Source organism: Phoenix dactylifera, chromosome 5 (assembly GCF_051530095.1).
Source record: "Phoenix dactylifera cultivar Ajwa chromosome 5, Ajwa_hap1_PhDact_Kaust_v1.1, whole genome shotgun sequence".
Lineage (NCBI taxonomy): Eukaryota > Viridiplantae > Streptophyta > Magnoliopsida > Arecales > Arecaceae > Phoenix > Phoenix dactylifera.
The window spans coordinates 15303480-15331116 of NC_143194.1; the positions used below are offsets into that span (position 1 = coordinate 15303480).

At 41.0% G+C, this 27637-nt stretch overlaps 1 protein-coding gene across 3 annotated transcripts in view; it reads right to left on the minus strand.

Moving 5' to 3' along the window:
* Positions 1 to 27637, minus strand: part of FOLT1 (folate transporter 1) — an 85822-nt gene that overhangs the window by 16160 nt on the left and 42025 nt on the right. For 2 of the 3 annotated variants that reach the window (XR_016413165.1, XM_008813971.5), the window contains exons 6-7: positions 22196 to 22269; positions 13607 to 13717 (exon numbers count right to left, since the gene is read on the minus strand). Coding sequence is in view for 2 of the 3 variants with exons in the window: in XM_008813971.5 (XP_008812193.2) it covers positions 13607 to 13717; positions 22196 to 22269 (185 nt within the window). In the remaining variant the exon portion in view is untranslated. The remainder of the gene's footprint in view (positions 1 to 13606; positions 13718 to 22195; positions 22270 to 27637) is intronic. The other variant, XM_008813972.5, reaches the window with a different exon arrangement.

The window sequence follows — 27637 nt, forward strand, 5'->3', positions numbered from 1 at the left end:
TCTTCCAATCATCTCCAAACAGTAGATTAGATCAAGATCTTGAAGAAATGGGACCCAAGAGAGCCGTAGCCAAGCGATCCGGGAGGGTTTCACGGACCACCCGTGCGGATAGAGCTGCTACAGAGCCTTCTACAGTGCCTCCACAAGGTGAGACACGTGTAGAGCCTCCTCCTCCCCCCCCTTCAGTCCAACTTGCGAAATTTGCGGGGAGACCGGTTACCACGGGGAGAAGGATCCACTCCGAGTTTTTGGATCAAGAAGGGTTCCATTTGGGGGAATGGATCCAAAGGCAAGGATAGGAGTATCTTTGCTCCCTAGATGTGGTGATCTACCCAGGATTGGTTCGTGAGTTCTATGCCTTCCTGAAAACTGGAATGGGAGGGCTTATATCTGAAGTCCGAGGGGTAAGGGTTAGGATTTCAGAAGAGAGTTTGAGTGAGTTGCTTCATCTCCCCTGCGAAGGAGCAACTCTAGAAAAGCCCGAAAATAAGTTGAGAGCCTTGCAGTTGATTCTTGAGAATGAAGACTTTGATTATTCAGAAAATGTAATAGCAAGCTCTCTTTCAGCTGAAATGAGGTTGTTGCACAACTTCATAGGTCGGATTTTGTTTTCGAAAAGCGGGAGATTTGATCTCATTTCTGAGCGAGACCTGGTCGTCATGGAGCACATTATTCAGGGCATTCCCCTGAACCTCCCAGCTATGATACTCAGGCAGATGAGAAAGGTCATATGTAATTCAAGAGTCTCCCTGCCTTATGGTATGATACTCACCCTGATCTTCCGACAGCATGATATATCAGTAGAGGGAGAGATCTCCAGGCATCTACTATTCACTGACACATACACTGCACAATCCCCTATTCGCATGGGTTATGAGAAGGTGAACGAGCAGTGGGTACGTGCAGGAGCTGGGATTCAGGGTGATGCACCAGAGATTGGAGACCCCATCCCTGAGGATGAGGAGCCTACGGATCATCCTACAGCACCTTCAGAGGCTGGACCTTCGTCATCTGTTCCTGCAGGATACACAGATGAATTTTGGAGTAGGATGACTGAGCTTATGTCAGCTCAGGCGAGGACTATCACTGATGGACTGACGAGCAGATTGGATATTATGACTGCTGAGATTAGCGATCTTAGAGAGCAGATAGGAGCTCTACAGAGAGAGAGAGGTTCATGGACCATCTGTGCCCCAGGCAGCTGAGTCAGAGATTTCGGCACAGAGTCATCCAGCTCACCGAGCTCCACGCCAGACTCAGTCCCATCAGGCTCGATCTCCCCTCGCCACTTATGCTAGGAGGATGAGGACTAGATCACAGCCATTAGATACCCCCTAGGCTGATATTAGCATTATGATTAGAGCCTAGGATATGTATCTAGTTCTCATATGTATTTTGTGTTGATCATGTACTTTGTACTTTGATTGAGGAACATTGTATTTGTTTTGTTTTGGCATTATTGTACTACAATGTTCCATTTTGATCAATGAAACTGAAATGTTTGTTAATTATTGTGTCTACTTATCTATTCCCATGCACCTATTTGATGATAACAAAAAGGGGGAGAAGCAAGGAAAGAGAAATAAGTTGACAAACAAGTTGAAAATTATAATAGGAAAGGGTATACATTTAAGGGGGAGCAATTTGTAACAATGAAAATGTTAAAGTCTAAGATTTAAATCGAATTTCAGAATTTGGCACATAGAATTTCAGAATTTGGCACATACCTTTCACACCTCGATACATAATCTGAAACTCATGCTTTATCTCAAATTTTTGAAGTTTCATCTTTAATGAAATATAAAAGAAAGGGGGAGTAATTCAAAAGGTCAAATTGGAAACATTTGGATGAAATAGGGGGAGACTTCACTCTCAAATTTGAAAAGCTAAAATTTAGCAACTTGAGCCCTTCTAAAACTAATTCTAAGATAAGTATCAATAGGCCCATACTCAATATTTTGTAATCATCAAAAAGGAAAAGATTGAGGATGATAGTGGTATTTTGATGATTAATACAATGATTAAGAGTATGTTACAAGTTAATTCGATACATCATTAATAAGTCTGTCACTCTCGATACATTAGTATAATGAGATTAAGATGTATTTCAATGATTATTAATGAGATAAAATTTGTGATAGGAAAGGGATAGTAAATTCTAAATTCTAATTCGGCAAAGTTTCAAGTGAAACATACTCTTAAGTGGACAATAGTAATTTTCATTGTTTGGAGTATGTAGCACTACCATGACATATATTCAAAATTGTTTAAAGGTTATTTCATTGATTATATGGATGAATCTAACCTTAAGTTGCAGCAAAGTGTGAATTGAGTCGACCCCGGCACATCAAGAAACCATCTGGCACACTTCTGCAAAAATGGCACAGATGAACAGTACTTGGGTCGACCCAAGCAAAGGATGAGTCGACCCAATCCTCAAGCCTCAAGAAAACAGTTCTCTGGAAACCCTGAGAGGGTCGACCCAAATGAAACTTGAGTCGGCCCAAACTTGAGTCGACCCCAAGTTAACATGAGTCGACCCAAAGGCAATGACATTCAAAAATAGGTTCTCTGGAAACCCTGAGAGAGTCGACCCAAGTGGAAGTTGAGTCGACCCAACTGAACCTTGAGTCGACCCAAAAAGTGTTGAGTCGACCCAAGTGAAGGAAGGCTGAAATACAAGGTTCTGTGGTTTCTGAGAGGGTCGACCCCAATGATGCTTGAGTCGACCCAAGTGAAAGTTGGGTCGACCCCAGTAAAAGTTGAGTCGACCCAAGCACGGGCAGAAGCATAACGGCTAGTTCTGCAGAAGTACTTTCAGACCTCCCAACAGTGAGTAACGGCTAGTTTTTGAATTCTAACCATTGGGGCTTGTCCAATGGATGAAGGAAACTATTTAAAGTGACACTATTCATCAGAGGAAACATCCTTTTGCAAAATATCAAAGCTTACACAAGAAAGACAAGTGCCCTAATCTTCTTCATCCAAGTGCTTCATTCAAGAGTCAAAAGGAAGTGGTTGAGCAGATTCCAAGAGATATTAAGAGCTCCATCCACTCTTGAAGAGTGAAGCATTCTTGACAAAGAAGAGAGAAGTCTCATCAAGCGATAACTATTCTCTAAACTCTTCTTTGTAGCTTATATATGTTATATTTGCTCATCTAGGAGCTTCAACTTTCTTCTTTCTTTTTATTAATCACCTTGTAAAGGTTTGTTGGTGAGCCCGCAAAACCAACGGTGTAGGTTTATTGGTGAACCCGTAAAACCAATTGTGAAGGTTCGTTGGTGAGCCCGTAAAACCAACATAGGTTCTTGGTGATCCCGAAAAACCAAAGTGTAATGGTTTTTGGATTGTGAGCCCGGAAAACAATCCAACTGTAATCCGCGGGATTATAGTAAATTCCCAAGGGGTCGCTTGGGGAGTGGACGTAGGTGCTTAGGAGAGCACCGAACCACTATACTTCTTGTGTGTTTGTATTGTGCATTGTTCTAATTTCACTCACTCATCAATTGACAGAAGTAAGATAGTAAAAATTAAGAGAAACCAATTCATCCCCCCCCTCCTGGCTTGTCACCTTGGGCAACATGATAAGAGTTCTTTTTTGGGTTAAGATTGGAATATTTAAGAAGATGATGAGAAGGTCTTTACTCTATCAACTTAAACTGTCTAGAAGTCAATTTCATCTATATCTTATTAACATACTTATTAGGAAGTTTAAGCAGCAGCTACAAGTTATTCAATTAAGCAATACCGCCTGCTCGTGCTTTAAATGTTTTCTCCTTCCTTTCTTTGTTTCCTTTCTTTTGCTATTCAACTTCTTTAACAGGGTTCCTTTTCTTCATAACATCTGAAAAAACATCTAGGTGAATTGTGATAAATCTTGTAAGAATACCATCGATCTCTATTTTGAAGCACTGCAGCTGAATTCAATGTAATAACCACCAACTTTGAGGCAACTAAAATTGATTCAGAGGGCTTGTCCAAAAACCAAACAAGGTAGAATGACCATCTAGTTTGAGGGTTCAACCATTGTCCAATGGTTCAAGGGAGATCTTCAGCTGGTCTGGGTTTAGGAGGGAATAAGTGTTTGTAATCAGTGAAAGAAAAGAACAGTAAGATATGGTCATGCTAAATGAGTAAAGGTAACCTGAGGGGAATATTCGTTTTATGCCAAAATAGGCTGTCCAGGTGGCTAGACTCCCATTAGTAAAGGTAACCTGAGGGGAATATTCGTTTTATGCCAAAATAGGCTGTCCAGGTGGCTAGACTCCCAGCTAGTAGGGACTCCTAATCACCTCGGCGCTGCCTAGGTACCTAGGCAGTGGAAGAGTGCCTAGTGACACAAGCAATCCATCTTTAAAAACAAAAAGCTACAAACAATATAAGAAACAAACATACATAATTGACGTTTTTATTTTTCTAAATCATATATAAAATAATATAATAAACCAGTATAGCATAATTGGAGTACCAATAAATCAAAACCAAGGCATGATCAATCGCCAAGTCAAATATAAAGACCAATAAATGGTAACAAAAGAAAATGTTAGAAGTCAGCTAGAAAGTACAAATTGACTAGTCCTGAAAAATAAAAAAAGGAAAAAAAAAAACGAAGTTACAGAGCTAGGACTACTGAAGGGCCACCAAGGGCCTGAAGTTGGAGGTGCATAGGCAAATGGGTGGGGCTATGGAGTTTGCTCCTTGCCCTGGCATTAGGAAAGGGAGGTGCTAGAAACGTTGAGCAAGATAGCAGATGAGATGTTGGAAATTATAACATAAATTGTCATTTTCACTCCCAAATCATTTCCAACAAGAGTGAAAGTAATGTTAAGCAAGGAAGTAGAAAATAGAAAAAGAGATACATATATCTGTACTAATGCCTAGAAAGCCACTGCTCAGGTGATCTGGCTTGCCTAGCCACCAGCTCTGACAACACCATGTGCCAGTCATTAATCAAATGGCAATGACGGACTCAAATATAAGTTTGTTGCAAGTCAGGGATCAATGTTGTTCAAAAAAAAAAAAAGTCTAGAAACTAATCCTACTGTTTCAGTAAAACTACGGAAAAGTAGAAACTTTCCGTGCTCAAGTAGGGGTAGTGACGATTGCTTTCAATCCAGAAGTCGAGAAGATAAGCAATACCCGATCATGAAAAAGCACATCCGCAAGAAAAAAAAATCAGTAGACCTAAGCAACTTAAATTATAAATACCACACTATCATGCAATTGTACACATAGAAATCTTAATTCCTTGTTTAATATTTTATGCAAGGTTGGCGGAACCGTCCTAAACCGCCCGGTTCAGAGCGTCCCGAGCCATACCGGTGGCTTACCAAGATGGTTCCAGCAAAGAAATTGAAACATCGTCGCCAGAGGAAGAGAATGAGAATGAAAGAGAAGAAAAAGAGAGCGGGGGAGGAAGGGAGAGGGAGAGGGAGGGAGGCCGGCGGAGGGTGGTGGAGGGCGTTCAAAATAGGGGTTCGGCCGTGGCCTCCGCCACCCGCACCAGTGTTGTCCTCTACCGGCCTCCCTCCCTATCCCTCTCTCTCCCTCCCCCGCTCGCTCTCTTTTTCTCTTTCCCACAGTCTCCTGTGTCAGTATAGGCCCGACACGGCATGACGTGGATCCGTACCAACTCGTGCCGCCAGGCAACTGGTATGGTGCTCGGTAACGGTACAGCAGACCTTAATTTTATGTACCATAAGGAGTGATTATAAGCTTCATAAAAGTTTATGGAACTTAAAGGTGCCTAGAATATTATGAAAATGCATATTGGATTTTGATGATCAGATTGGCCAACATGACAAAAAAACAAGCCTACCAATTGCAACAATAGCTCAGAACATGAAAGTAGAATCTAACGGATCAAAATCAGATTATAAATATTTATTTAAAAAATTATCTATTACTATTCACTAATACCTGGTACATATACCTATACCAACATGGACGGATATGATATGGTATGGTACCAACACAGAATATGCCCCTTGATGCTAGGATAGGACAAATGAGGTGATGTACCACATATTAGTATGGTATAGTACCCAAAAAAATACCTATACCGATACCTTATAGTAGTATGTGGTATTACCGATATATACTAGTAAATCCTTGTTGCTATTCTATATGTTTCCTTAATAGTTCGAAATTTTCTCTCTCTAACCATTTAATATCTTTTAAGGGATCTTAACACACGATCCTTTGTTTTATCATCCTTTGATGTTTAGCCTCACAAATTTATCATTTTAAGTTTAGTCCCTATACACAGGACCGTTTCTGTGCATAGTCATCTTTGTTTTGTACACACAAAATGGTGTACACATTTACAAACAACGCCATGAATGAAACATAAAATGGCCATCAAAATTAAGGACCTAGTAAAAAGTATTTGGTCAACAAGGAATAAACATAGAGTGAGATAATCAATCCAGGGCAAGGTTTATTGAACCGATCGATGCCAATACGTACCAACCATCGATGCCAATGCGTACCAACCATATCATACCATACTGGTACTAACCGGTACACGATATAGGAGGCTTACCGACACTCAATATGCCAAACCGGCCCTCGAACCAGATATACCAACACTGTAATAGAAATGGTACGAGTACGGGGTTTGGTACCGAGATAGCGAATCTTGATCTAGGGGGTAAATTACAATTATTCTTACTTTTTCGGTAGACCTCAGGCCACAGAAGTATCCTTAACTGGATGGTTCAAGGTGTAATTATACCAAACTGGTCGTGTGAGTCCCAGCCTGGCTATTGATCAGCCTAGCCTATGTGAGGCCAAGCATGGTCTATTGATTGTCCTAGGCAATGCCTAGCCCCTTTGGCCCAACCTAGAGCTAGAGTGAGGCCTAGAACGGCCTACACCAATTGTAGCAAGGCAGAGCCTTGTTCGAATCAAACTTAGAGAAGGCAGACTCCACTCCTCCACAAACTCCGACGAGGAAGTGGGGAGCTCCTCTAGGTATAAAATCCCTTACTCTCCCCTATGGTGCACTGCACCTCATGCTCTCTCCCTCTCTTCTTCTCTCTCTTTCTTGAGTTTTTCCAACGTCAACCCCCATGATTGTGCACATCGTGCCCGCGACCAAACCTTACCAAAGATAAGATTATAGTGCCTCATTCTTCTCCCTCTCTCTCTCTCTTTCCCTTCCTGAGTTGTCGTTGATCAGATTCCAACAAGGGATTGCTGAAAATCAAACCGAAGAAACATACCTTGTTCTGCTATTCACCAGCTTCAATCCTCTATGGTCATCTCTACTTGATGGCTTGTGGTCAATGTCAAAGCTCTAGCCATCGACGACTGGGCTGAGGCTCCATTTCACACTGCCAAGCCTTATTTTTACAGTCCCCTCTTTTCTTTTATTTTTTTGGTCATCCGCTGGCCATCTGCTATCACCTACCACCATCTGTCGCCAGTCCTGCACCCAGTACCACCACCGGATGCTGTCGCTCGCCTCCCTTCCCTTCTTCTTTCTTCTCAAGAGATGCTTCGAGATACCTTGCTTCGCCCTCCCTTTTGCTCTCTCTCTCTCAGTCTGTTTCTTGTGTTAGGCAGACCCCAGCAGAGGTTCCCTCCTATGTGTTCTTTTGTCAACCCTAGAAAAGAGGTCCTGAACAGCACTAGCAACTGCGCATTGTGTCGACCCCCACCTCGGCCTTCGTTAGGCACCATTGGGCCCCACTTTGAATAGTGCTATCGTCTTATCTTTACCAGGATGTGACTCTAATTTCATAATTTGACCAGCTGGATTACCAAATCAAACCAACCTGGCCCGTCAGATGCCGCTACTCGGCTAGCCCTATTCCTTTCCTTTAACGCTATCTCCCATTTTTCTACAATTGCTTGTATTTCCCTTGCCATCTTTTCTAATTATTGTTCATTCTATATAGTGATGGAATTGTCTGGACAAGTCCAACAAGGGGGTATTACACTAGTCTTTCAATCGAGGTCTCTATAGGAAAATTTTCACAATTTATTTGGATTTGTCTATGTACTCACAAAGTAAGTAATGATTCATCTTCTCTAGATTTGCTTTATTAAATTAATATGAATAGATTTTGATATCAGATAAATTATAACATGATTAATATGCTATTTATGAATTTTATGAAACTGTGTTATGACAAAAGTAAATCTATAAAACAGAAGTAAATTCTTTTATTAACAAAAATTATGCGTGATGTTTATAAATCTTAGATCGAATATGCATATTCTCATTGGAATATAATATATATGACTTTGCAAAAAGTTTTGAAACATTTTTTATTTGAACTTCTAGCTTGGTTATTTTTTGGACCCGACCCATGGTGGTGTTATACAATGGTATTTGATCATCTTGAGATTTCATCACTATGCAACTAGTTCGCGAGGGTTACGTGCGGTTCAATGGACCAACTCCGCATGGATTAAATACAGTACTTTGGGCCCGGATAATGTGGTCATAGTCAAAAAAGTTTTTGAGTTAAAACATGATATTTTTAAATTGAACTTATGAACATGAAAATGAATATTTAAGCAATATTCTATATTTGTTAAAATATAATGACTTTATTATATTCTTATTGTCAAAAGAAAAATTATTTAATTTACTATATTAATTATCTGGTTAAGGTATTCATTACTTACTAAGCTAATGAGTTCATTATCTGATATCTTCTTTCCTTATAGATTTAGAAAATTAGTTGTTGATGGGATATTAGTACGAGCATATGATTAAAGGTGAGAGAAGTACTAATGTAGCTTAGAATTAGTACTGCTTTCATAGTTTAATATTGCAAACATTTCTATAGCTTTCTTATTTTGATTTAGTGTTTGAAGAATAGTTGATGTAAGACTCCCGTGAATAAGAAATTGTTGATATTTCTTGTTAGTTGGGATTTATTAATTATTAAATTTGAAGTTTAATTGCTTTGATTTTATCCCACCGTGTTATTGATGAGATCACGATGGAAGACTTGCATGCTTGTGGGAAAGTGTCCTATAAGTATGCAGTAGTTGCCACATCACTGTCTCGTGATTTCGGGTCGAGGATGTGACAGGTCAATCATCAAGGCAGTTTAGCTGGTTGATCTGGTTCTAGAACCGAACCAATTTTTCTATTTTTTTATAAAAATCTCTCCCGAAGTCTCGATCCTCTCCCTCTCTCTCCATACTTCTCTCCCTCTTTCCCTCTCTGGATTCTCCTCTCCCAAAAATTATGCATGTTGTTTATAAATATTATATGGAATATGCATATTTTGATCGGCATATAACATATATGACTTTGCAAAAAGCTTTGACATGTTTTGGATTTGGACTCTTAGCTTGACTATATTTTAAAACTCCGCCCATAGTGGTTGCATATTGGCATTTGATCATTCCAAGATTTGATTACGATAGACTTACTCAGCAGGGGTTAAGTGCGATAATATGGACCTACTCCACAGGGGGTAAATGTAGTACTTTAGGCCCTGTCACTGGATTAATGTGATCATAGTCAAAAAGATTGCTTAGTTGAAACATAATATTTTTAAATTGAACTTACAAATATGAAAATGAATATTTGAGCATACCAAATATTCTAGATTTGTTAAAATATAATGATTTTGTTATATTCTTATTATTGGAAGAAAACTTATTTAATTTACTATAGAAATTATCGAGTTAAAGTATTCATTACCTACTAGGTTGTTAAGCTCATTATCTGGTCTCTTCTTTCCTTAAAGATTCAAAGAATAGTCACTAACTGGGTATTGCTATGGGCATGTGGTTAGAGGCGAGAGCAAAAAGTACCAATGTAGCTTAGAATTAGTATCGCTTTCATAGTTTAATGTTGCAAACATTTTTATAGGTTTCTTATTTTGATTTACTGTTTGGAGAATAGCTGATGTAAGACTTGTGAACAAAAAATTCTAGGTATTTTGTGTTATGGATTTATTAATTATTAAAATTTGGATTTTAGCTGCTTAGATTTTATTCCACCATGCTATTGATGATATCATAATGGAAGCTTTGCATGCTTGTAGGAAAGTGTCCTATTAGTATGCAACAGTTGCCACATCCCTATCCAGCAATTATGGGTAGGGGGCATGACAGGTCGATTACAGGACAATTTAGCCAGTTGATTTGATTCCAGACTGAACCTGTTTTTCTTATATATATATAAATCCCTCCTGAAATCCTGATCCTATCCCTCTCTTTCGATTCTTCTCTCCTCTCCCTCTCTCTCAATTCACCTCTCCCAATCTTCCCCTCTCCTCTCCCCTCCCTTGATGCTCGACAACGATGACTTCACAACGACGACATTGGCTAGAGTTAGTTCCATGATGAAGGCAACTCATTGGCTAGGGTCACCAATGCCTAAGAGGTATGTCTCCCTCTCTCTCCCTCTCTCTTCCCCTCTATCCCTCTCCTTCACCTCCCTCTCCTCCTTCCTCTCCCCCCCTCCCTCTCCATATTTTTGGTATGGTAAATTACCGTACCATACTAAACCCGTGACCGGCAAACCCTTGCGAGTTAATAGATTAAACTAGCACCTCCATAATAGTAAATAATCTTGCTAACTGCTGGTTCATGATTCACTATACAGAGGGATCTTCAACCTAGATTTTCAACAACATGGTGTTTTATGAATTCAAAAAGTTTCTTATTTTTTGTGCTAAATAGTCTTTATCCATGTCTTGCATTTTATGTACCAGAACATGATGCAAATGTTAGAAGTATGCCCTAGAAGCTAACGTGGCTAACGTATATTTGTAATCTGGGGCATAAATTTGTAATTTGATACTTATCAATAAATAAGATTGGGCAATTTATTTTTTCATTCATGTTTGTATGTGTCCATGAATCGTCCAAGAAATTAATAGATGATGACACATTCTCAAGGAGTTGAGAATTTGAGGCATGTGTCATTAGGGATTAATTTCTAAATGATCCTGATCGATGGATCCATCACGAGGGACAGTGATTGATCTGTTGAGATTAGTGCATATATCACTTAGTCAGATAGACGAGTCTCGAGTCCACGGTGTAGAGACACTGGAGTAATTATGCAAGTACTTGTAAGAGAACAAGATACTGAGCGTGACCAAAGATATTAGTCACATAGATGTCTATCTGCTCGTCAGTGACTATTTATGCTGCAGTTGTATAACTGGTCCTTTGATCTGCGATGCCTCAGGTATTCACTGTGAGGTTGCTGTAGTTTGACGAGCATGTGAACTTGGGCCCTAGCCATTCGGATCCTTATAGTGCGGATTGACTACAGTAGATTCATTTTGGAAGGGTTGCATCTAGATGGGATCTATCGACCTTGATAGATTAGGAGTGATCCTATGTGATTTATGAGACTGAGTTTGATAAATTTCTGATCAGGTATTTTGGAAAAAGAGTTTTCCATATCTCGAACTGGAAGTCGTATAAATTTGACATATGATGGACGATGGGATTTAACGAGATATCCATAATCTCCGTCACGTCGGGATCCATGATAGAGGGACTGTATCATACACTAACTGCACCTAGAGGTTCAGACATTCCATTTTGCTGGGTTGCCACCACATACTGCTAGGTGTCACTAGTGGATTGTGAGACTCGAAGGTATTCACTTGGTGATCAGTGAACCCTAAGAGCAGAACTGAAATCGTTTCAGTCCACTGAAAGGAGTTTCAGTGATATTGAGATGGAGATCTCAATATGTCTCACTACCAGTTAGAATAGAACCTACGGGATCACACACATAGAGAATTTAATTAGTCAGACTATCATAATTGTGATTTGGAATCACAATAAAAATCAATCATCAATATGATTGGTGATTGAATTAACCCACTAAGTGTTAGTGAGTTAATGGAAGAAGAATTAAGTGAAATTGATTGCAATTGAATTGCAATTGGACTGATTTAATGAGCCAAATCAAATTGGGTTCGACCCAAATTGATTCGGATTCATGATTGGATCAATTTGATTAAACCAGGATTTGTGCGGATTTTAAAGTCCACATGTCGTCGTAGGATGAATATGACTTAAGTCGTGTTCGCACTATCCGGACTTTAAAGTCTACATGGCGTCGTAGGATGCATGCTCCCAAATTAATTATCCTAATGTGATTAGGAGTTAGCTTAAGTCCTAATTTGATTAGAAATTAGGCTTATCTAGGAAATTGATCAAGACCTAATGTGATTAGAAAATTGATTAAGCGGACACATGTCATGCATCTATTTGATAGCGCCATGAGCACAAGGATTGGACACTTGGCATTAATCCAAGGGCGAGTTATTATCCCATACTCCTAATAAGATTAGGAGAAGCCCTAAACCCAATTTATAAAAGGGTAGCAAGAGAGACATCATGTAGTAATTCTCTCCTCTTCCTCTCCACGCCTCCCTTTCTCTTTTCTTCTCCCTTCCCACGGCAGCAAGGGTTATCTTCCTCTTCCTTCTCCAAAGTGTTGAAAGAAAGAGGAAGCAAGGGAAGAGAAGAGATCAACTCACCAAGGAAGAAAGGGTTCTTCCTTCACGCCTCAAGCCCTCTCTTCTTCCTTCTCCACGGCAGCAAGGGGACCTCGTCTTCCTCTTCATCCACGGGAGCAAGGCAAGGAAGATCCACGCTTAAAGCTTCATCCCTCATCTTCCTCCATTGCGAGCAAGGTTGAAGAAGAAAGGGTTCTTCTTCAAAGAGGTATGTTGTTGATTTTTCTTCCAATATCATGATAGTCACGAGAGGTCTTTGCAAGGAGCTAGCACTCCGATAAAACCCTATCTCAGATGATTAGATCCTCGTGTGGATACCTGTAGAGGCCGGACACATAAGCGGCTTAACCAGGAGCCTAGAAAGATCATCAGACTGCGGTGTTATACACCTGTAGAATTTTTGAAGATGAGATCTTCAAATTTATAACTTCTGATTTTTGTTTCATTTTTATGAATCTTAACCAACCCTCCTCAGATCCTATTCTTCCCTCCCTAATGAGTTCAAAGATCTTCTGGATTTGGATCCAGAAAATTTTTTGAATTTTACGATCCGAGGCACGTTCATACGATGAACGACGTTCCGTTCGAATTCCGCTGTGAACGTCGCATCGAACGGGATGTAACTCAGCAGCAAATATGTAAAACTAGCTCAGCTTTTTCACAATCCCATAATGTACGATTATATGCTGACTAGAAGACATCAAATGCCAAAGCACATGAACATTAGACAATTGCATGCTGGAGTAACAAAAACATATAAACTAATTGCAAGAACTAAGAAGCCAAAATAATGCAACAAAATATTACATCTATCTCATCATTTAGAGAACATAAGATCTGATCCCATGTTCAAACATAAATATACGTGTGATTACAACTTAGACTAATTTGAGTTAAGAAAATGTTTTTTCACCACAACCAAAATGATAAAAGGTTTTGGCCATATACTTTCAAAATTTAAAACAGTCAACGTTTGGGTCCACTAGCACTTTTTATATAGGTTACAGAACTTGTGTAAGTCAAGCTTTTAAGAGTACAGCTGTAAGTCAAGCACAAATGTAACCAGTAAACCTTCAGTTGGCAACCATAAATATTCAACAAATAATAATTAAATCTCTGTATGGGTTATATCACAATACCAATAAATTATCACCATTAATGAGGTTTGTCCTTCCTTCTTTAACCTTGAAGTGCACAGCAAATTTGCGGAGTTCCTCATAAACCGTGAACTGTATTGCACCATGAGTAACCTGACAAAGTAATGCATACTCTATTGCACATGAAAGCTTCACATAGATTCAAAGGCTTAGGGCATCGAAAACAGAAGGATTGTTTGGCATTGACTGTTCAATTGCATTTTGCTCTCTCCAAGCCACAAAAGAAAGAGAAAATAAAATAAATAGAAAATATTAGAAAAATTTTACATGATTACTACTTAAACATAAGGCTACTACATTTCTAACAATTCTCACAATCAAATCTTCAAATTCTGTTTGTTTTCCGGCTGCTACAATTTAATGTCAAACAATTTTCTTCTTCTTTTTTTGTCTTCTTTTATTTTTATTTTGATTGTTCAAGCTATGGATCTTCAAGTACCCTACTTCCCCCTATTTTGATGAATTTGTGTGTGCATTTGAAGATGTCTAATGAGAACACTATAAGGCAATCGTATCTCTGAAAAAACAAAGTTACTCAGATGTCATTCATTTTTTATCTTGGCGAGCATTTGAGTAATATGAATTTCAGCAACAAGTGTTTCATAGAACATATAATTTTAAGGCCATTATGTCACCTGCAGAACTTACGTGACAAACCCACTTTTGCATTCTCATGCCCAACTGATAGAATTATTTAAAATGTATACGCGTCAACATGAAGGTCATAAATTCTTTATCGATGATCTAAAGAATTTCAAGCACTTAAACTTTTGTAGTTGGACAATCCCCAAACCCTGCCCAAGTTGTTATTATTTCACAGTACAAGGTGGAAAAGAGTAAAGAAATGGTAAAAGGAAGTGCAACTACTAAGATAGTGAGCAGGGATAAGTAGACACACTAATCTAACAATAAACAAAAATCTGCAGTTGTATTCCCATTCTCTGAATGGACAATGTCCACAATAACTTTAGGTGCCTGTGTCTTGACCTTTTTAATTATAAGCACGTAAGCAACATATCAGTTGCATATTGGGTCTCCTTAGTCGCATCACACCCATTCATAATTTCAGTAGCATAAAGAATCAACTTACTCCCAGCCATGGTACGCCGTACCATACCGGACGGTACCGAGCGTACTAACCCTCGGTATGCCAAAAAATTTTGTATCGGTTCTGATACGGATGGCGTACTGACCCTCGGTATGCCAAAAAAAATTTGTACCGTATCGTGCCATACCGATACTATGCTAGTGTGGCACCGATATAAAATCCGGTATCGGTATGGCGAACCTTGCTCACAACCAAGATCGGAGGAATCAGTACCAGGCACCGTATCGGTTCTCCAGCGGCACGAGTCGGTACGGCCGTGCCGGGCCCATACCGACAGAGGAGGGCACGGTACCGTGGAAAAGAGAAAAAGAGAGAGAGAAGGGGGAGAGGAGGGAGAGGGAGGGAGGCTGGCGGAGGATGCGATGGACGCCGGCAGAGGATGCGACGGACGCCGGCGGAGCTTGTTCCCCTGTTTCGAACTCCGTAGCAAACCAAGCCTCCACCAGCATTCCAACCTTTCCCTCTCCCTCCCCTGCTCGCTCTCTTTTTGTCACGCCCCCGCCTCTGCGAGGCACGTGAAGCACCTAGTGCCCACATGGGGGCCACATGAGGGGGGAACACGGGACTCCCCTGCCAGATATTGTCCGATTCTGGGGCTTCATGCAAGCGTCCTTCACCCCTCCCCGATTTTGTTTTCCACCCAAAACGCGTCTGCAGGATTAGGAGACACCCGCCTCATATGCCCAGGCTCTAGAACGAGTCTTTCCGATGTGGGACTATTGGGCCTCACACCCTTCCCACCATCGGACAAGAGCCGTCCTCGGCTCTGATACCATTTGTAACAACTCAGGACCTCACCCAAAATGGCTAGCCGGAAGATATTATTTGGGTTCCTTAATCCTGTATAAGTACCCAAGATCTACCTAGCGAATAACCGATGTGGAACTAAATACACGCCCGCACGGGTTCTCACATACTCCCCCCGTTCAAGCCCTGACGTCCTCGTCAGGCTAAGGGTTCATATCTAATCACAAACACCACAATTGGCCCGTGGTCAGCCCTAATGGATCCGTGCTGCAGTGTCCCCTAGTCCACATAGGTTATGGGCCGGATCCGCTCTGATACCATTTGTAACAACTCGGAGGCGTGACGGCCGGAAACAGTGCAGGAGGTTCTTCGGGCGGCAACGGCTCGGGTGGATGCGTCGGAGGAGCGCTCGGCGTAGGCGGCGTCCGGACGGAGGTGACACGGATCGGCAACGGCGGCGGCGTAGGCGGTGGCGAATGGCGGCGGCGGAAACCCTCTGGGTTTCCTCTCGGCAGAACAGAGGTAAGTATTTTTCCTTTTTTTTTTTTTTTTGAACCTTAACGGATTCGGGTTATCGGGTCCGGGTTTCAGTTGGAACCCGTTCCGATAATCGTGAAACCCAGCACGTGCAATTCACGTGCAAAAGAATTTTTTTTTTTTTAAATGGATCGCTGAACCGGGTTACCGGGTTGTGGGTAACGGGTTTAGGACTTACCCGTTACCTGGCTTCTTCAATCTCCCGATCGATTCGGGAGAGAGCTCCGGACGCTTCGGCAGCGGTTGCGGAATGGCCGAACGTCGTGGCGACGGTGTTCGCGGCTGCAGCTCCGTGGTCGGCGGCGACCGGATGCGGGGCGGGGGACGCGGCGGCGGTTGTAGCGGCGACTGCGTGCGGAACGGAGGGCGGACCGGCGGCTGCAGGCGGGGCGGCCGACGCAGTGGCGACTGCGGGTTCGAGGGACAAGGCTGCAAGGAGAGCGGTGACGCTCTTCTTCTTTCCGGCGGCGGGAACCGCTCGTGGCCCTTCGACACGCTCCGGCGTCCGTGGTCGAGGTACGGCGTAGTACTCGTGCGGCCACAGAAATCTGGGAATCCGGCGACGCTCGGCCATACACCGGCTGACGGTGGTTGCAGGTGGTGGGGCAGCGGCGGCTCGGGCAGGGTACGTCGGAGGAACCGCGACGATGGTAGCAGCGGACGGACGAACGGGGACGACAACCCTGTTCCTCGTGTGTTTTTTTTTTTTGAAACCGAGGGGTTGTTCCCCTCTGTCTTTCCTGTGAAACCGAGAGAGCGAGGGAATATTTTCTTTTTTTTTTTTTGCTCTCGGTTTGGATGAAATAGCCGGAAGATGGAAAACCTGACGGCAGCCCACAGTAACTAAGGCCCTGATGAATCGGGGCTTTGGCAGCAGGGGCAAAACCCTCCAAGCTCTGATACCAAGTTGATGCCGAACCAAATTTAAAATGGAAGCAGAAGAAGAGGGGAAGAGGAGGAAGAAGAAGAGAAGAAGGAGAAGGGAGGAGGAGAAAGGAGAGGAAAACGTGGGGGAAGGAAATTCTTAATTCTTCATTAACCCTAATCAACATAAAAGTTCCCTATAAATAGGGCCCAATAAGAACAATTAAAATAAAACCCCTTACACAAAATAAAACCCACAAATAAGCCCTAAAATGCAAATGAGTCCAGAAATAACATAAACAAATATGCAAATAAGATGGGGACCTAGCTGATGTCCCCATCAGATTGACAAATAAAAGATTATGCACTGGGTTGATATACAAAAACACACTAGAATAATTTCCAGGCCCTATCCATACTTGAACCTTTAGTAACCTCTCAGCAGAAGATGACATCCATAGCTGACTGACCAAACAATAAAAGAGGCCAAGGTATTCCAATAATCATAGCCATCAAACTTTATCAGAAGTATTTGGGGAAGGAACCAAGTATCCGAACTAAACTAAAGGATATACATCCATGGTTTGGAGAAAACCAATATCAATAAGAATAAACAAGAGGGAGATGTATAGTGAGAGGATAACCTAGTTGAGCAATTAGGGCGCAACTATAAATGTATTATTAGTCAAAGTTGAAGATACAAAAAGAAATATTATGATGACCTGAACTTAGTAGCAGGAAATGTGTGGCCATGACCGTGTATCGACCATGATGCCCTGAACTATGTCCTTATAGGAAGCATAGTGGTTTATTGGATCTAGATGCAAATGAGAGTCAAGCCGTACCACATAGAACAGAACCATGATCAAACATATTAGACTCAGCCACCCAGTAACTTGAAAGATTTTGAAAATAATTGTGTTGAATAATTAATTATTTTCAAAAGGGACTCGTGAACTATTTTATAAGAAAATATCTGACACAACCCAAGGTTCCAATGGGTCACAAAACTATATGGCTAAGGGTTACGGTGTAGTATTAATGGTCATATTGGGATATAGAATTGATAGGGGACTAAATTCATAGGACGTAGCTTGTGACCAACTGGTTTCATCCTATTCGCCAAGAGGTTCAGTAATGCGATATGAGCTCCATATCCTTATGCTGGGCCATGTAGCTAATGTGTAACTAAGAAGACCTGAAATGAAAGATCTTTGGTAAGCAAGAACCTAAGGCCACCTATCCCAGCAACCAATCTAGCATGTACCGTTTGTCTCCAAGTCAATAAGAATAAGATTCTAGTTGATTAATCTATCACTAACTGGATCAAAGAAGATTTGGATTTCATTGGAGAAGAAATTGGGCTAAAAAATAATCCGGGTGTAGGGATTAGACTAGGTCGATCGAGTAAGATTAGACTTAGGTCAACCTTCGGCCACTTGGATAGGATCCAAGTGGGGATAACCAACCAAAGAATGCGACAGCTTCCACTGCCAGCTAGTTGTGGCATTCCTAGTTGACACGCAGGTAGAAGCTAGGGGGCATCCCCAAGGAAAGCACCCCCTATCTACTAGGGTTTCTAGAGGCGCTTAGCATGCGCACTTCTAGAAAGAGGTGTCCCCTAGCGGTCGGCACCCCTTAATACTCACAAACTGGAGTCCAACTAGGACTCCTAGGAGGCAGCATTGAAAAGCATGCCACCTCCTCATCCCTATCTCTCTCTTAATAGAGTCCAACAAGGACTCTGAGGAGCTACCTAAGGACACCTTGGCGCCTCCCCTCCTCTATAAGCAAAGGAGGCATCCAGGAGTTTCTCCAAGTAATTAACACACCGCATAGAGAAAGAGCCATAGGGCTAAGATTTTTCCTTCTCCAAAAGATAGAGAGAGAAGAAAAGATGGATTGTAAGACAAGCTTTTCTAGCAGAGCATCACGTTGGCTTGCAATTGCTGGAGAGTTAGAGCTAGGCAAAGTATAAATAGACATGTGGACTAAAGTGGCAAAGGATAGTACTTCTCAGAGAGGTCGCATCCTTTCACGGTCTAAGTGTCTTCTAACAAGTATATAGCTCTCTTATTATGCATGTAGTCTGTATGTTCATGGCAATCTATCAAAAAGAGCGATCCTATTCCATGCTTCTTGTTATATTTCACTGCGAAAGTATCATGCCAGGGCCCATTGCATGTCCTTCAACTTTTTGTTACAAAAGTATTCTCAAAAGAGAACTACTAGAATCCACAAAAGTATCATGCTAGGGCCCTTTGCACGTCCTTTAACCTTTTGTTACAAAAGTATTCTCAAAAAAGAACTTCTAGAATCCATGATAATGAGAGGCTCCTCACACATTTGAAGAGGATGGACATACCTCACCATCCTCTGCTACCAAAATCCATTTTTACTCTTTCATCTTTGGTTTCCATTGCAAGCATTTAGTAATTGCAGTTAATTGTGATAATTTATCACCCAATATTTTTCAAAAACTGATTAAAGATGTAATCAAGGTTCGCCGTCTAGGTACCGGATCTCGTACCAGTACCATCCTATTACAGCATTGGTACACAGTAAGCTATGGTAAGGTTTAGTGTATTGAGTGCCTGTACGGTATGGTGCCGATTCAGTATGGTACGGCATCAATTCAATACGGTACGGTTAGTATAGTATGACATCGACTGGTACGACAAACCTTGGATTCAATTAAGTGTCTAAAACTATTCCAAAAGTGGAGGTCTTTCTAAACAGAACCAATTTGTGCGCTTTTCTCAACTCTTAAGATAGTCTGAAACTTTGAATGAAGCTCTTGTTTTTGGTAAAGTAGATTTTATTTCATGCATTACAAATGAGATATATTCAGATTTTGTTGTCTAATTACAAATGCTGGTTTTATTTCATTTGCATGCTAGGAGGTTATGATATGTTGTTGACAAGTTTCCATCAAAATTTTTAAGATATTCTTTTCCAAAATTAGGCCAAAATTGAATGCAAAATCATTAAGTTTCTCTTATCCACTGATCAGCATTTGTTTATATCTTGCATAACATGTCGAGTTATCAAAGTTTTATATTTTTATAAAGTGATATTTGCATAAATAATCATGTTATATAAATAATATTGCCACTATTTAACAATAAAAAACAAAAGTAATAAGGAATAATAGGCAGAGGATCATCAAGATGTGAAATGTGTGTGAGTTGCTTTGCATGCCTGAACAACAATTTAGAATTTTAGAGGTTTTTGAGAATATAGAATATTGAAACAGACCTGACCATCCATAAATATCAAATCTCCAACTTCATTATTAATTTTGATGACAATGTCATGCAGCTAGAATCTAACATTGCAATGTACTTCCATGGCTTGAAAGCATCATTGTATAGTTGATGGATGTAATTAGACTTGGCATCATGGTTCACTATACCGGCCCGAATCCGATGGTATAGGTTGTACCAAACCGGTTCGGTACCAGTATCCGGTACAGATGGCGTACCGACACTCAATACGCCGAAAAGGCCCCGTACCTACCGTATCAACACAGTGCTAGTGTGGCATCGGTACGAGGTCTGATAACGAGACGGTGAACCTTGCTTGGCATAGTCCACTATTTGAATTGTGGCAATGTCAAGTTGTACTGAGCAATTTGCATCTTATAATATTTCTAAGCAAAGTCTGAAATCTCGGTACCGGATACCATATCAATACCTTATCGGTTTGGCGTGGTACAATACGGTACGCATCTTGTATCAAAATAACTCTTTAACCTTTTTTTCAATTTTTACCTCGGTATGCCTCGATATAGGTTGATATGCTTCGGTAGGATCGATACACACCTCGATACGAGGCGGTACGGAGCGTGTATCAATTCGAAGTTGAGTTTTATACTGGTCTCCTCCCAGTATGGTACTATGTGGGCAGTACAGGGTGGTACGACAGGCCATGCTCCTAAGTAACATAATTTTTACAGTCTATGCAATATGGAATAGCATATGAAATGAAATTTTTTGCCCAATAAGAGTGAAAAAACAAAAATGTTCTATGGAACTATTAAAACAAAATTAATAGATTATTTTTGTACATCTAACATCTTGAAATAAGCATTCCAAAGTAAAAGTTATTTAATGACTTTTCTAGTCATTATTTTCATTGTCAATAAATGCAGTCATTAGTATATTTACTAATTGATACATATTCTATTTTTAAAGACAATCTCAATAACACAAACCATTAAAAATGAGAGGTGCTTTTTCTCAAAGATTCAATGATGCCAAGCCAAAATTCTCAAATAAAAGAGACAAAAGGAGAAGTAGATAGATTGTATCTTCAGTCTTCACTATGAGTGATAAACCACATCCTGTTGACTTGGGATCAGAATTATGAAAGCTTTCTGATCTGTTTCTACTAACAACAAAATCCTCAGTCCATCAAACTTTTTTAAACCCTACCATCCAAGCATCTTATTGCAGAAGGCTGCTATGTGCTAACAATGCATTTGTAACTCCACATGTCTCTTCTTATTCAGATAAATAATTTGAATTTTAGTATTTTCTCCTAAATGAAAAAAAACTGAGTTTTTGTCAACTACAAATTTGGGGCTTGGGTGTTGAAGGTACAGAAATATGCATAAAAATAGCAGAGATGATCCCTAGAGCTAGCAACAATATAATATATTCAATATATTTGTCTTTAGTTTTGTTACCTTCCCTGCAGATATTCTGGTACTTGTGTTCTAAGATGACTACTAGAGGGATAGAATAAATAATATTGCATCAGTCATCTACTGTCAAGCGAATAGTTTACATAATAGCACTGATATTGAAGCAGAATATCATTAATAAATTTATTTTGAGATACCTAGATGGAAATTTGACAATGCACCTTATTCTATGATGCATGAATATAATATATTCATCGTAAATGTTGTTATCTTCCCTGTAGATATTCTGGTACCTGGGTTCTAAGATGACTACTAGCTGGATAGAATAAATAATATGGTGTCAGTCGTCTACTATTGAACAAATAGTTTACACAGTAGTACCGATATGATGGCAGAACACTAAAAAATTTATTTTGACAGACCCAGATCGAAATTTGACATATGCAGCTTACTCTATGATATAATAGTTCAGAAAGATCTCAAGGAAGCACATGTTGGCAATGTGCTTACACATTTATAGAAACAAATGGCAAGTTAAAATCCAGTACACCAACCTAATTGTCACAAATGAAGTTAATTTAAGTACAGTTATAGGTATAGAAAAATAATTTATGTAAAAAATTGAGACAAAATTAAATATTTAAAACAGAAGAATAGTACTACATACAAGCAAAAGTCCAGGTCCAATTCCTTTATAAAGTGCACGCCATCCTTCCTCTTTTAAAATGGTTCTCAAAGCATCTGACCTTAGATAGCATGTGGGTAAACAATTAAATGACCGTTAAATATTTTAAAAGCAAAAATAGAAGCATTCAAGAAATAACAGAAGATTTTTCAATATTCCCCAACAAAACCAGCCACAAGCATATATAAGCGTATAAAAGTTTATTTGACCAAAAGAACTGAAAGAACCAGAAAGGAAAATAATACACAATAGGTTCATGAGAAGTAGGTAAGAATTTATTCAAATCCATTGTACATATTTTGCTGACATGGAAGACTATTAAAGTTTTGACAGAAGCTGGTGAGAAAGCATCAAAAGCAGTAGGGCTACTATCAAAGCAATAGAATAGAATAGATGCAAAAGAAATTGGGGATAGGCCTCCCCATCTTTGCATCAAGCTACATTTATATAAAGAGAATGAGAAAATAAAAAAATAAAGGTGCCATTTTACATCACTTTCTCTTTTTTTTTTCTCTAATTTTAGAAACAGAAAATTAGGAATTCAAATCTTTAAAAATATAAACATATTTCAATCTATAGTACTCGTAAAAGCAAATAGTAGGAGGGTTTGGTTGTACCCAGATTTGGTTGTACCAATGTATTTGACTAAATTATCCTCTACATAATTTTTCATAATATCCTTAATTAATCTAGAATAATGTGAAATTGTGAAATCCAGTAAATGCCTCCTCTCTTTCCTACATCTATTCCTCTAACCATTCTTCCCCTTCAATAAAATCGTTTAAAATATTCGGTTTTTTTCCTTTGTTTTATTCAAAATTATTAACTACAGAAGTGATTCTCATATCATTTAAAGTATTAATAAATACTTATTTGATAGAACTATGTGATATTGTCTTAAACAAGGTCCGGCGTACCGGTACCGGTCGGCGTACCGGTACCGGTCGGCGTACCGGTGGCGGCCCGGACCGGTGGCGTGCCGGCCCGGACCGGTCCCGTACCGGTCCGAACCGGTCCCGTACCAGTCCCGTACCGGTTCTTCAACAGTAAACTACAGGTACCGGATTCCACGCTGATCCGGTACCGGTCCCAGGCCGGACCGGTACGTACCGGCCCGTACCGGCCCGTACGGACCGGTACGGCAGACCATGGTCTTAAAATCATGGTGAATAGCTAAAAGTCATTTTAAAGAGAAATCTAATTGCTCCATAGAAATTGATTGGCACAGCTAATATTTATTGTAATTTGATTGTCTTTATTGAAAGGTACAGATAGTAGAATTCTTCACATGCATGGCATGTGCACTACACGTGTAGATTGGAGAATACTTCACGTGCATGGCATGCGCATTGCACTAGTTTTTAAAATCATAGAATTGTTCCACACTCCAGTTCCATATTCCTTGACTTCTTTAACATTTTATGTCGCTTATGAAATACATCTACTATCAATAATAAGGCAACAACTGATCTATTAACTTAAACTACCATCAGGCATAAGATGCATATGAAAAGCATGGGTAGTTCATCTAGAGGGGATAAGAGCCTAGAAAATGAAGAAATAGTATTTGGAGAAAATAAAGAGCCTGCCTATAATGACCAAGACCTCGCTCAAAAAGATTAGCTAGAAGGTATTGTTTGGGTTCCTTGGTCCTATATGTGTACTCAAGATCTATCCAGTACATAACTAATGTGGGACTGAACACATGTCAGCGTAGGTCCTACACTCCTTTCATTTAAACCCCGGCATCTTCACCAGGCTAAGGGTCTAAATCCCATCAAACCCAATCATAGAACTATGATCAGCCTACAGTCAACCTCAAATAAGCCTATGTTGTAGTGTCCCTTAGTCCACATGGGTCATAGGTCGGGCCCGCTCAAATACCATTTGTAACAATCCAGGGTCTCGTCCAAAAAGCCTAACCAAAAGGTATTATTTATGTTTCTTAGTCCTATATATGTACCTAAGATCTATCCAAACATAACCAATAAGAAACTAAACACACGTCTGCATAGGTCCTCACACTGCCCTTTCCACAAGTACCTTGGTCTTTCAAGAGATGGGAGTGTGAAATTAATCAAATGAAACCAACATAAAACTAACAGAATAATGTAGATGTTTGGAGAGTCATTCCCTTTGTTTTTCTTTGTTCGCAAGTTATCTTGGACTATTAATGACACTCCAATAGCCAAATAAGAGTTAGGGAAAAAATGGAACATGGTGTCAACTCATGAAGAAAAAGAAGGCATGGAGCATGGAGTAATTGCAAGATGAAAAACCTTAAACCATATTTTAGCAATGACTACAGGCAAGAAAATTCAGGTGATTAGTAAATTAGGATGAGAGACCGTCTCTCTATCATCTGCTATAGAAATTTCTATTGTATGCTTTTTCTAGAAACTAATCCACGGGATAGGTAGAGACAAAATACAAAAAAGGGGATTGAGACATGTAGGCTGTCATTTGTAAAAGAATCTGAATTAAAATCATACATATAACATGTAAAACCCAGTAGATTGGCCCGGTCCACTTGACCTTCCCAGCCATTTTGGCCCAAATGAAAAAAACAAAGGAAAAAAAATGCACGTGCTGCACACGTGCGAGCTACGAAGAGACTCCCGATGGGAGTCTTCCTCCTCCCTGAAATCACCGGACGGAATCCGACGTCGGATTCCGGTCACGACCGAGGTTATTTAGATACCCTCCCCGGTCCCTCTTCCACCCCATCGGAGTTTGCAGCCTTGATCGAAGCCCTTTGCCGGAGATCTCTTTGATTTTCCTCTCCGGGCGTCGATCATCGTTCACACTGTCACCGCGGATAAAAGCCTCCGGAAAACCGGTAAGGACCCTGCCACCCTTGATTTATCCTTCCTCTCTTTCTTTCGGATTCCTTAGAACTTTGATTCCGGCTGGTGATCGCCAGAATTTGGCCGAGAAAGGCAACACCCTGTTTTTTCCTATTTTCGGAAACCGACCCTGTTTCCTTTCGATTTTAGTTGTATCCGCCTCTGGTGCTTGTCGTCGGGGTCTCCCTCCGATTTTCCGCAGTTCCAACCACAAGGATACCTTTGTTCCATGATTTAAGAGGTTAGAACTAGAGCTGATCACGGGCCTTCTGGCCCGCCCAGCTCGGCCCGGAATTTTTCGGGCTTGGGCATTAAAAAAAGACCTATGGGTCCGACCTGGGCAAGAAAAGCGGCCCGATAATATATATATAAAGTTAAGACTTAAGAAACCCTAAACCCCCCGTTCACTCGCTGAGAGCCGCTCCCCTTTCCGCGTAGCCACCGCCTCCTCTCGGTGTCATCGCCTCCTCTCGGTGCCATCGCCTCTTCAACGACCGACCGGCGGCTCTTCGCGTCCTTCTCCATCGGCCGGCAACTCTCCACGGCTCCGGTCACCGACTCACTGGTAAGCAAGGTACGCGGTACCGAGTGTACCGACGTACCGATCGACTCCGGTACCGGTACGGTACCGGTGCCGAATCGAGTCGAACCAATACCGTACCGATGGGGCTGGTTCGGCCTGGTTTCGACCCCGTTGTCGTTTTTTTTTGGGGGGGAGGGGGAGTTCTCTCACTTTTGGATATTTTTTTGATGTTTAAGGTCTAAACTAGATGATGCATCTTATTACTTCCAAATGATTCAAATAATGAGATGAAGAATATAAAATATCTTCAAATTAAGATACAATCAATTACATGCATTTAAAGTACTCTCGGATATCTAAAATCGGGTCGAGTGGCGATGTTTCTCGGCGATATCTGGATCATCAGCATAATATGGAGGCAAATCAACCCATCCCTCTAACCAAGCGGCATTGTAGTCTTGTATGCTCAATCCCTGAGGAATGCGCGTCCGGTCATAAGAACTCTCGGATCTCTCACTGAAGCTCTGGCTCTGAGAGGTGTCTTGATAATATGGCTGTGAAGGGGCCCATCCGAATATGTCGGCACCAAAATCCGACACGTAAGACCCTCCGGGCTGCACAAAGTAGTAGTCACCGGAAGATGACTCCGATGTACCATATCCATAGGCTGGCTGAGGCCGCGGATAATAGGAAGACTCGGAACTTGATACATCAATGGATCCTACTCCACATGGGAGGTCATCTGCAGCTGCATCCTGCCCTCTTGAACGACCTCGAGGAGCCCGTTTTCGATATGCAATAATATCCGACCGGCCTATATCAGACGGCCTACCATGATCCGTATCTTGTGTAGCATGTGTAAACTGGAACTCACCGGTGTATCGAAAACCTTTCTCCGGCTGTCTCATAAGTAGTATCATACTGTCCTCCACTCCCTCCATAGCTAGTAGATCCATCACCACCAAAACCTTCATCGCTGCTGGTCCAAGTCTCCTCCTCGACACTCTCCATTGGGGTCCTTTCCTTTTCTCGTTTGCTGGGATTGACGCCCTCCTGATCGAGTAGACTGGGTACTAGAGCGTCCTCGTCCTCGCATGAGAAGATCATTCTCTGAACGAAAGCGTCGTACCAGTCATGTGGTGACTGGCTCCCCTCTAGCCACGTCCTATCAGCTGTAGGAGTGTGTGGAATGTTGCGCTCAGCCCATTGCTGTGGATCGACCATAGCCTCGGTGGCTATGATGCTGGCTGGTCGTCGAGACGATCCTGGCTCATCAAGCTCGGGCTCCTGCTGCTGGACCACAAGCCAGTCGAGCATAGGATTATCATCATCATCTGTAAAAGTCCTATAGATGAGATCTACATAATTGAGCTCCACTTTCTTCTGAATGCATTTTAGCCTCAACCGCAGATTGTAGTGTACATAAACTAGGTCGTTGAGGTGCTTTTGTGTCAAACGGTTCCTCTATTTGCTGTGGATGAGGGCGAAGGTGGACTAGTCGCGCTCATAGCCACTCGAGGAGACCGTTTGGGAGAGCATCCGGATAGCTATCCGCTTAAGATTTTTTGTGGATCCACCAAAATGAATCCACCATTCAGCTGCAAAAATATTGAAGATAATTACATTTTACATATATGATGGCCTCATAGTTGAAGATAACTCAGCTGCAAAAATGTCTTGCAGATTTGTATTGTACCTGAATTCATAGTTGTCTTGCTCACGACAGCTGGTCGCTGTCCAGAGCTGTGGCTGCCCTCTCTAAATAATTTGGAAAGTGAAAAGAAGCTTGTTGTAGTATGTTAATAATATAAGATCCGATATATTTACATATGCTACTAAATCATAGTTACCTCTTCTATACATGACGCGGCGACTTCTGGATCAGGCTCCAATTTTATAAATAACATTACGCAGAGCATCAAGAAGTTCATCATCCATACCAATTCCACTCTCGTACTGGAACCGGGGATTCAGGTAGTGTGTTGCACATAGACGACACCATCTTAGTATAATTATACAAATATATCCATCAGTATAATTATCAATATTATCGCT